The sequence below is a fragment of the Thunnus albacares genome, chromosome 2 (assembly GCF_914725855.1).
Source record: "Thunnus albacares chromosome 2, fThuAlb1.1, whole genome shotgun sequence".
In the NCBI taxonomy this organism is placed as follows: Eukaryota; Metazoa; Chordata; class Actinopteri; order Scombriformes; family Scombridae; genus Thunnus; species Thunnus albacares.
This window is the reverse complement of record NC_058107.1, coordinates 30,125,033-30,136,251: the sequence shown is the minus strand read 5'-3', so window position 1 is coordinate 30,136,251 and position 11,219 is coordinate 30,125,033. Positions and strand designations below refer to the sequence as shown.

Sequence of the window (11,219 nt, the reverse complement as noted above, 5' to 3'; positions counted from 1 at the left end):
AGAAGCAGATATAAGGATATTTTAGTGTTAATTATCTTCTTGCGACTTACATAACTTTTCCTATATATAATATTATTACAACTGTGTTTCAGTATATTGTCATTTAGTTTGTTAATATACATTTGGCACCTTTGGCTCCAATAACAGCTCTATATGCATTTTAGGCTTATTTTTTTTATTAAAGGTATCTTCATGAAGTTGTATTTTGTTGGTCCAAATACACTTTGTTAGTAGCAGTAATGGAGAAAAGTGAGATTTGATTTTACAATATTTAATTGTCAAGGAAGTAATTATATTTTTCAAACTAAGTCTAGTCAATTTTATAGAGCATATAGAGAAGGTCTGCACCGTACTCTTTAATTTACCAAACATTCCCCCATGAGCAAGCACTTGGCAGCAGCAGCAAGGAAAAACTCCCTTTTAACGGGAGGAAACCTCAAGCAGAACTGGACTCTGGGTGGGCGGCCATCTGCCTCGACCGGTTGTGATGAAGGAGGGGAAGAGAGCAGGAGGAAATAGAGCATATACAGCATAATGCAAGTTCCACATAGAGATGTATAGTAATAATAATAAGAAGAAGAAGACTAATAATAATAATTGTAGCAGTGGGTGTTGAGCAGGATCATGGGGGCAGCTGATGGCTTGTAATCACAGATCCAGATTATACAGCTCCAGAGGCAGAAATACCTGCAGAAAGAAACAGGAGGAGAGAGGAGAGAAAGCACAAAACTGCAGGAGAGAGAAGATGTCGAGTTAGTAACATGCATTAATGGGACATGAATGTGTACAGATGGAAAGGGAGAGAAGGAGAGCTCAGTGCATCATGGGAAGTCCCCATGCAGTCTAGGCCTATAACAGCATAACTAGGGTCTGGTCCAAGACAAACCTGGGTCATCTCTAACTAAGAGCTTTATCAAAAAGGAAAGTTTTAAATCTACTCTTCAATGCAGAGACTGTTAAACGAAAATAACAGGTAGTGAATAAGCAGCATTTTACTTACTATTATTTACTTGGTAAATAATATAATTAAGTTGGGGAAATTCGCAATTTTTAAGTTGACTTGTAAAATTAAGTTGTAGTAATACAAATAGTTGATTTGAAGTAATCAAATCATTAAATAATATTTGAGTTGATCAAAAGCAATTGAAGTAATTTATTTAAGTTGGTCCAGCAAATCTTTTGTTGATAAACCAGATTAATGTGTAATATCCATTTTTGAGCCAAGTAGAGAAATTATTGAAAATGATTTGAGAGTTATTAAGAATACATAAAGGGTTTTCATTTGCATCAGAAATGCATCAGCATACTTGCTTTTTGTAACTATATTTTAAATGTGAACGTTTCAAGTTGTAGCAACAAGGTTTATCTCATATGAGCCTAAATTACGCTTCTATTTCATGTCACATTTCTTTTTCTTTTCAGAGTAAAAAAGACTGAAAGCTCCCTTATTGAGCCTTTGAATTCAAAATTAGCTAAACTGAAGGGAACTTGATGAACAGTGGGAAATCCCTAAAGGAATTCTATATGATGGATAATTAGCATTTTATAGTGTCATCATCACCTAACTCTGCAATCAGCAGTGCTGCAGTGGTGAAGTTATTTCCATAAAGTGGTCGAAAAACTCTGGCCTCCAATGTGCAACCACTATTTTCAGAAAAAAAAAGATGAATTTGTGGGTGTTTCCAGATGTTTTAGATAATTTCTTCGGTAAATTCATGCCCTAAATATTCCTGCTAGCCTTCAAAAAGGAGGTTAAACCCGGGTCTGCTGGTCCAGCGGGCAGCATCACATCCTGTCTGACTGAACTGGGTGTAAACTTTTCAGTCGAGGCGGGGAGAAACCACAGCGGACCTTCAGTACTGGGAGGGACACTGGTGCCACTGGTTTGATTCCCAGTCAAGTTAATGAAGTTGGATTATTTTTTGCGTGGAAGCGGGGGAAAAACATCTTTCTGTTTTTAAGAGGGAAGTCTATAAAGAGCCATGATCCACGGAAATATTTGGATATTTTGCCTGTGATGTTCTGGAAAAACGAAAATTCACTCGAGGGAGAAACTTTTATTGGACTATGTTTTCGGCGCTTTTGGGAGGTTTTCCAAGTATGAAGTGTATGTTTTTTTAATTCCCACATAAGCCAGCTCTTCTTAGTATATTGCCTCCAATATTTATATCGAAGCTGGTCATTAACATAATCTTGCATTTCTGTTAATTTCGTCGAGATGAAGGACAACACGGACTCCGGATTGCCACCCAAACGCAGATTTTTTGGCAGCTTATGAATGCAGCTGTAATCACCCAGGGGAGCCTCAAGTACTTAAATGGGTCCATCATGAAAAAGAGACAATCAAGCTCCTTTATGCCTCAAGATCAGCTGCAGTTTCTGCACATTGTCTGTTATGAATAGACCGATCTCCAATTGAGCCTCTTCACTTTGAAGATTTTTTCGATTTTCGATTATACAGCTATTGAAATTAGGATGCGACGCTTTTTTTTTCTCTCTTAGCTTGGTGGCTCGGTTGCCTTTTCTTGATTGACAGATGAAATTGACACTCGGGTTGCCTCTTATCAAGCGAAGCATTTCAATCCACCGCTAATTGCAGATATAGTCCCATCCTTTCTTTTCACCGCGTTTGATTGCATGGGAATATAGCCTCCTATTGCGCACAAGAGGAATGATCGATCATATATAGTTTTTTTTTCCTTCTAATTGCATCAAAATTTCTTTTGTTGCCAGGGTTTAAATGCAGGAGAAACTGTTATTCGTTGTTTTGGACCGGATATAGTGTGGGTTGGGGCAGAGATGCGTAATGCGCAGAGCAAGCTCCATCTTCTCTCCAAATAGGCAGCGTTCAAGACCCGAAAATGGTGAGTCACAAACATCTGGACGAGTTTGATGTGAAACCTTTTGATTTCTTTGTGTTTCTATCCGTGTAAGGTTTCATTGACTCCTCGTATTGCTTCTCTTCTTAAACTTTTTGCCTGCGGGGGAAAATCTCCGCGGGGCTCTGATGAATTGGCAGATGCAGGTTTAATCAGGACTGTGTCTGTAGGCTGTGTGTGTGTGTGTGTGTGTGTGCGTTAATGATCTGGGATGAAATGGAGAATAAAGACACCAGTTTATCCACTTCTAATTTGCTGAATAGAGTTTACATGATGCTGCATGTTAGGCTGGAATGAATCTTTATGATAACATTTTCAAATGAAGCTTTAAATGATGGATTATAGGCTAGTGGCACATACGTGGATGTATGAACATTTAAATTGTAGTAAATGTAAAGATTATAGTGCTATGGAGGAAATAAATCGTTTCTTAAAATGCTATCAAATCATTTTTTAGTGAAAATTTAGGCTAGTGTTTTGTTTTCCGGATTGCATGTTAGGATTGCAATATTGCACGGACTTGTATTTTCAATACGTCTTTTTCTTAATACCATAAAATGATGAAACTCCGTGGATGTTCTCACGGTATTAAACCGACTTTTCTGAAACAGTCTAAGTCGGAGGTGAAGAAGGAGTCCGGGGAGTCCAGCCCGTCGGAGGCCGCCTGTCTCTGCTCTCCTCCGGCGGCCAAGAACCAGTGCGCCAGCTGCGGCATGGAGATCCATGACCGGTACCTGCTGAAGGTGAGAAACGACCAGAAATAATAAACATTTAACCCAGAAAGAGAGAAGGAGATGGAGAAATTAACATCCTTCAGCTCCGTCAATTCACCAGAACCAAAAGCTTCGCGTTTATCTTTGTTTTTAAGCTCCACAATATTTTGACTTGGTGATAACTTTTTGCAATCGAGTGACATTTTCTTTGACTATTCAGCTGATCTGCAGGCTGCGTTATTCTGCTTTCTTTATTCTCTTTTTTTCAACAAATTATTTTAGGCCTGTTCATCTTTTTTTTGGCTTTTCTCCTTTACATTAAGGAAAATAATATTTAAGACTCGTTGTTAAATATCTAAATTAGATGATGGACAGTTTATTTTTCTTCTAGTGTCGTATCAATGCATTGATGGCATGTATTATCCTGTAATGTGAGTGTGATTGTATTTCCAATCTGCGCAGGTCAACAACTTGAACTGGCACTTGGGATGTTTGGAGTGTTCAGTCTGCAGAGCGTCTCTGCACCAACACAGCAGCTGCTACGTCAAAAACAAAGAAATCTACTGCAAACTGGATTATTTCAGGTAAGATTACGTTCGGTGTTTTTATTCTTACCATGCCGTAAATGTTTTTACTTATTATTTTATATAAATGAACATTTCTGAAAGTTAAAACCATTTATTTTTTACTTTTGGATAATCAAACTGAATTATCTGTTTTAATTCTGTTGAGTCTCCGCGTTAAATAAATAAAAAAAACCCAGATGGAATAGCTTTAAATTTAATGTGTTTATTTTTCTAGTAGGTCTGAATTGATAATTAATTGATATCTTTTGAATGAGGTTCGGTTCAAGTTTGTGGATTACCGAAATTAAATTAAATAGGCTAATTCGGCAATTGAATTTTATTCAAATGTGTATTTTCAAAGTTTATTTTATTTTAGGTTTTTTGGTTTTTTTTGGTCGATTTTGTCTCTTCTGAAAAATGAATAACAGCAAATAGACTGTTAACGTAAAATGTATGATTAATCCTGATCGATTGGAGGTCAATTCATTTAACTGCAGATGTATTCAGATGCATTAGAAGAGTTTTTTTAAAAGCAAAGAAATAAACGAATAAAAGTCTAAACAGAGAAAAAAACAGACAAATGAAAAGTCCGACCTTGTCCAGTATAAATTCATTTTTCCGAAGTACAACTGCGTCTGCGCAGCCCAAAATACTAAAGATATTTTTTGTTTTTTTAATCTCCCATCACATTACCGTAAAATTCCCGTAAATGTATGAACTAATGATTTTGCTGAATTATTTGAAGAGGAAACGATCCTTCTTAAATCGGCTTAATTTTTTTTAAAAGGCTATAAAGAAGCAGACAAATCTGCATATAAATAATATTCAATGTTTTTATAAAGCAAAATTGTCTGTAGACATGCGAGATGATATTTTTAATGCTTTTCTATCTTGTTCTTGAAAAAAAAACACAAAAAATCTCAGAAAAGAAGGAGACGTTTGTACTTAATAGTCTAGACTTTATCTTAAAATTTGGCTCAAGATCTTCAATGACTTATACACCCAAACTGAAGGAGAGAAAAAATTATTACTGGAATATTATTCTGTTCTGGTGATAAATTATTGAACATAATTTGGTTTATTTTTGTGGGTGTTTTTACAGCTGATTAATTGTTGCTCTCCAAGGTCAACTTTGGACTCAAGTACAACACGATTTGGCTTCCCAATTTAGAGAATCATTATTTTCTGAGTCAGAAATCTGCTCTGTACACTGAGAAACTGATCTACAAGATCTTCTCAGCACCAAACCACCAACAAAACTATGTTAATTTAGCTACATCAGATCCATGAATACAAACCTCCAGTGAACAAGGCTGGGGGGCCCCGGACCACCAGGGGCCCCAGAGGTTCCTGGTTTTCTGCATGTTTGCGGGTTTTGATGGTTTGATTAATTGCTAATTCGTTAGGAAATATGTCTTCTTTATATCATCCATCATTATAACAAATAGTGAGTTTTGTGGTCTTGGAAACAGAAACAATCTCACCTCAAGGTCCATTTAGCTGTTCTGGAGCTTTCTATCATATCATAAAATCCTCCTCAGCAAAGTTTGACCAGTTGTGACGCAATTGTGGAAAGTTTCCGAGTTCACTCTTGAGTTTGGAAACAGCTGTTGACAAAAAAAAAAAAAAAAATCTCATCACTAAAACATTTAATTATTTTAATTTGCATGTATTTTGTGCTCACATGGTGCATATTTCTAAATAAATTCATCAAATAACCACAAACTAACTGCCACACAGAAACTTGGGGACTGGTATTGTTCCAGTACTGGTTTTTCTCTGGGTTTTTGTGCATATAATGAAGCTGTTATGTGTAGTTCAGTGTGTGTACTGTAAGAAGTTGCACACATGGCGTTGGGCATCAATAGTGGTCCAACATTAAGTTTTTGCCTCGAGGCCTCAGTGAGTAAAAGAACAATAAACTCAGATACCTCCAATCTAAATCTCCGCCTGTTTCCTTCCTCCTCACAGTAGGTTCGGCACTAAGTGCGCCCAGTGTGGCCGTCAGGTGTACGCCAGCGACTGGGTGAGGAGGGCCCGGGGCAGCGTGTATCACCTGGCCTGTTTCGCCTGTTTCTCCTGTAAGAGGCAGCTGTCCACTGGGGAGGAGTTCGGCCTGGTGGAGGGCAGGGTGCTCTGCCGCAGCCACTACGACATCATGCTGGACAACCTCCGCAGGGCCGCTGAAAATGGTAATGCTTGTTATCAAAAAAACGTACTCTGATGATCCAACAACACAAATCTGCAGGAGTCAGAGGCTCAGAAACAGATGGAACAAAATATTCTGGAAACTCTTGATCACTTGAGCTCAAATGTTTCCAGCGTTCCCTTTTTTTTTTTCCACACTGGTTGACGACATCACATACGTGTATCGGTCTGTTCTGTATGTGTTCATGTGGTTTGTTACACTCAACTGTTGATTGAAATATTAAAATCCAAACCCTCACTTTTACTTCTGCATCATTAAATCCTAGATAACATGTGACTCATTTTCAACATGAAATACCAATATTTGATCTTTGTTAACACCTCGAATCTAAAAACGTTTGAGCAGTTGTTGTCCAAACAACATGAGATGGACGCAGGTGGCCACAACATGTGTTTGGTTTAGCGGGAAAAAGAAGAGAAATCTAATGAAGTAATCACATTTAGCAGACTAAAAATTAGGAGGAGGGAGGTGAAAAGGAACATTTCATCTACTAATATCATCAACTCATTAGAGAAACCTCCAGTTTATCATGTTACAGCGCAAAAAATCACAACATATGTGTCCACAAACTAAAAACGTGGGATAAAATTGTACCCAGTTTGGGTCAATATAGCACCAACACAATACTGGGTTAAAAAGCCACTCAAGCGAGGTACAGGGCTGCGAGGAGTTGTTTATGTTGTTTTATAACACAAGTTATGGTGTTATTTTGTATAATTTTTTTAGTTTTATTTACTCAAACTAAAGTTTGTTAAAATCTTAATCATAGTTTGTTATTGATTGTTTATAACTTGTGTATCCTTTGACTGTAACATTGTTTTGTACAAGAAACAAGACATTTGTGACAGTTTTTAGCTAAAGCTCATTGTGTGTACCCAACCCAACATTGTATTGGTGCTATATCGACCCAAAATCAGTGATTTTTAGTGTACATCATGTTAAATAGATCCAAAAATCCATGTTCAAATTGTTATTTCCCACACTTTTCTCACTGATAGCACTCTGGATGTAGGCCATAATGGTATAAATACTTTGGACTGTGCGGTTGTTGGATAGAAAACATTTTAATCCTGTTACATGAGTTGTTTGGACAAATCTTCAGCTTTATAACAGACTTTTTGGAGCTGTAACAAGATGAAATTGTTGTGTGTAACTTCATAATATAATGACAAGAGGGAAACCCGCTCTGATTCCTCTTCAGGCACAGGACTGACTCTGGAAGGAGCGCTGCCCTCGGATCAGGACTGCCAACCCAAACCAGCCAAGAGGGCGCGGACATCGTTCACCGCAGAGCAACTGCAGGTAGATTCTGCTCTGACGTGTGTGTGTGTGTGTGTGTGTTTAGTTACACTCTAAACTCTCTGTGTGTCACGTTCATGACTGAAGGCAGTCTGTCCTCGCAGGTGATGCAGACGCAGTTCGCTCAGGACAACAACCCTGACGCCCAAACTCTGCAGAAACTGGCAGAAATGACAGGACTGAGCAGGCGAGTCATACAGGTAGGCAACGATAACATAACATAACATAATCTAACATAACCTAACATAACATAACATAACATAACATGGGAAAGAGGTTGTGAGATGATAAACAGGATAAGAAAGAAACAAGCTTTCTCTAATATGTGCTACACTGGAGCCTCTTCAGGTCTCTAAAAATAGTCAAATTAAACATTTGGTTCACATTTGAAACACAAGTGGTGATGATGGAAATGATCACAGCTCACATGCAGCCTTGGATGAGGCGTCGTAAATAAACGTTGCTTTGTTTTAAGGGGTCACGAGCCAAAAAACTTAGGAAACAACTGACATAAATAATGTTTCACATTAGGTTTTCTCTGGTTTCTGGTGCGTATTTGAAGACTGATACTGATGCCAGTATCTCTGGATTAAACCATTTTTGTTGACGTGCAAATCCTAAATCCACCTAAATCCAGATAAACTCCTCAATAATTAAATTCACAGAAGAATCTCATTTAGACTGATAATTCTCAAACTTTTTATTTCTCTTAAAATGAAGTGTTGTCTACTAGTGACTCCACATCACAGGTAGAAGCAAAGGGTGTTTTTAACTATTGTTTGGTTTGTGAGATATTTAGAGACATGAAAAGGTGAAAATATCCAGTATTTCAAAAGAAAAAAGAAAAATGTGAAAAAAACAAACTTTTTCTTTCTTTCTTACGCTTTTAATCATCTTGTGACCCCTCAGATTGAGAGAGCGGCGCACTTTTAGACCATTTTAAAGGCTCTGAAACAAGAGTAGCGTACTTTAGAGTGAGGCACATGTAAGGTTTTACACTTTGACCCCGTTGATTGGATGAGTAACATCCTCCCGCACCACACTGAAATATCTCTCTTACACGAACAAACAAACAATTAAATCAGGTCCGGTGAGAGGAACATCAACCCAACCCAGATCCTGACTTTCACAATATCGTCGAATATATTCTGCGCTGCTTGCTGCACGTTCTCAACATCTGCCACATTTTCCCAGGTGTGGTTTCAGAACTGCCGCGCACGACACAAAAAGCAGCCGCCTCTCAACAGCTTCTCACAGAGCGCCCCGCTGTCCAGGATGCCCCCGTCGCTGCCAGATGATATTCACTACTCACCGTTCAGCAGCCCAGACCGACCACATCTACTGGCCCTGCACGGATACTTGGAGAGTGAGTCTTTATGTTGGTGCCTCTGTTTTTTTTTTTAACAAAGACAACTGTCATACATTTAAATTATATTTTTGAAAAACCAGAATGACACATTCTGCTTTAAAAGCTTCCTTACAGTATTTTTAGTTTAGTCTATTTCCCACCATTTTAACAATCAGCTGTGTGTTTGTAGAGATTCAAGATTCAAAGGTTTTATTTGTCACATGCAGTAATATGCAGGTGGCATAAATTCAAAGATAAAACATAATAAATATGTGCAATATAAGTATTACAATGAAGTGTAAAGTGTATATTGACCTGCTGTGTAGGTTCGGCCGTGCAGTTCTTCAGAATATAAAATGTAAAATGTACATTGTCACAGTTGTAAAGCAAACTATACCAAAAAAATCACTTTACATGCTCAAGTGCAAATATGCAAATGTTTAAAGTAGGACTGCAACTACTGGTTATTTTAATTATCCATTAAGGGATTATTTTCTCAATTAATCAATTAGTTGTTTGATCTATAAAATGTCAGAAAATGGTGAAAAATGTTGATCACTGTTTCCCAAAGCCCGAGGTGACGTCTTCAAACGTCTTATTTTGTCCACAACTCCAAAGATATTCAATTCATCTCTCAAAGAAGACTAAAGAAACCAGAAAATATTCACAATTGAGAAGCTGGAAGCAGTGAATTTGGACATTAATTTAATAGTTGGCAACTAATCCATTAATCGACTAATCATTGCAGCTATTAAAGGATTCAAGTCAAGTGAGTTTTATTTGTATAACCCAATATCACAAATCACAAATTTGCCTCAGAGGGCTTTACAATCTGTACAGCAATACAACATCCCTCGATTCAAATGAGGAAAAACTCTCCCAAAAAACTCTTTAATGGAAAAAAAAAACCTGAAGAAACCTGAGGAAGAGCAGCAGAGGAGGAGGATCCTTCTTCCAGGACAGACAGATGTGCAATAGATGTGTACAGAACAGACTAAAATAGCAAAATTACAGAATTACAGCATGGAAATACAGAATGGCATAATTACAAATAGATTATCAACATATCTGAATATGTCGGGGATCTTTTTCCTTACATCAGATGATCTTTGCACACAATAAATCAGTTTCTAGAGTTTTTCTGTGGTTTAAATCATTGTTTAGATGCTTAAAGAGTCTTCATCCCTCATCTTAAACCTTCTGTGGTTCCCCCAAATTCATGTTGTCTCTCTGGTCTTCACTGTGCAGGTCATCCCTTCTCAGTTCTTACGGCCCCGGGCCATTTGACCCATCCATCCATCTCTTTACCACAACTTCCCATCAGCCGCTGACCTCCTGCGTCAAAATCTCCATCGTCACCACTCTGATATTGTGAAAACCGAGAAAATTTTGGGACACACTGTCAGTAATCTGCTCTGCTTGGGAGTCTAATCCTCGGGTGGCTGGACCTGCGATCCAACAATCTGTTTTCAATCCGCGGGATTCTACGTTGTGAAACTGCTGAGCTAAACTTGTCTTCTAAAGACAGCAGACTGTGGAGAAACGTCCCGCCTCCATGCCAACGAGGGAGATGTTTTTTGTGATGCAGAGAAGAAGACCACTTTCATTTTATTTTCCTCTTTTGATGGGACACAAAACATTGCATCAGGTCAGGATTTTTTCCTTTTGTTTACCCACTAATACAAGGTATTTTAATTGCTGCAATATGAGCTTTCAAAAAAAAAGAAGAAAACAAGGAATGTGTTAGCAGTATTACAGTAAAACCTCAGCATTTTTTTTGTAATGGTGATGAGCACATTTGCAGCTTTATTGTTGTTTGTTGTTGTATTGTTGTCAGAAAATGGAAATTCTTATTTATTCAGAACAAAACTTCACAAAAAGCACTTTTAAATGTGTCTTGAAATGGAACAATTCAGTGATTGTACATTGTAAATACTGCTACGGTTTAATAAAATGTATCAGATCTGTTATGAAAATGAATCATTCAGGATCGGGTTGATTCATTCGAGCAGCGAGAGCAGGAAGGAGAGTGTGTGTGTGTGTGTGTGTGTGTGTGTGTGTGTGTGTGTGTGTATGTGTGGCAGAAAATGTCAGAACAAACCAACATTTTCCAAGACACAGAAATGTGAGTCTGCATTATATCAGGCCACTATTTTAACACCTGCAGCTACTAAATCTAAAGGTCGCCTGTCGAGAGGCCAAGTA

At 37.9% G+C, this 11,219-nt stretch overlaps 1 protein-coding gene across 2 annotated transcripts; it reads left to right on the top strand.

Annotated features, from left to right (window-relative positions):
- Positions 1–455: 455 nt before the first annotated feature.
- lhx6b (LIM homeobox 6b) lies at positions 456–10,994 on the top strand. Of its 2 annotated transcripts, none has more exons than XM_044330018.1 (9): positions 456–2,098; positions 2,734–2,864; positions 3,491–3,622; positions 4,055–4,176; positions 6,130–6,350; positions 7,569–7,669; positions 7,771–7,866; positions 8,861–9,032; positions 10,263–10,994. In XM_044330018.1, the coding sequence occupies exons 2-9, from the start codon at positions 2,862–2,864 to the stop codon at positions 10,343–10,345; spliced, it is 930 nt and encodes a 309-aa protein (XP_044185953.1). In that variant the 5' UTR covers positions 456–2,098; positions 2,734–2,861; the 3' UTR covers positions 10,346–10,994. The 2 variants fall into 2 exon arrangements, with proteins under 2 accessions (XP_044185953.1, XP_044185944.1); XM_044330009.1 differs by having other exon boundaries at positions 456–2,107.
- The last annotated feature ends 225 nt before the right edge of the window (positions 10,995–11,219 follow it).

Excerpts from the sequence above, each read along its gene's own strand:
- lhx6b (XM_044330018.1), top strand. Across the intron at positions 3,623-4,054 it reads ATGACCGGTACCTGCTGAAG|GTCAACAACTTGAACTGGCA; the intron begins GTGAGAAACGAC and ends CAATCTGCGCAG. Across the intron at positions 9,033-10,262 it reads CCTGCACGGATACTTGGAGA|GTCATCCCTTCTCAGTTCTT; the intron begins GTGAGTCTTTAT and ends TTCACTGTGCAG.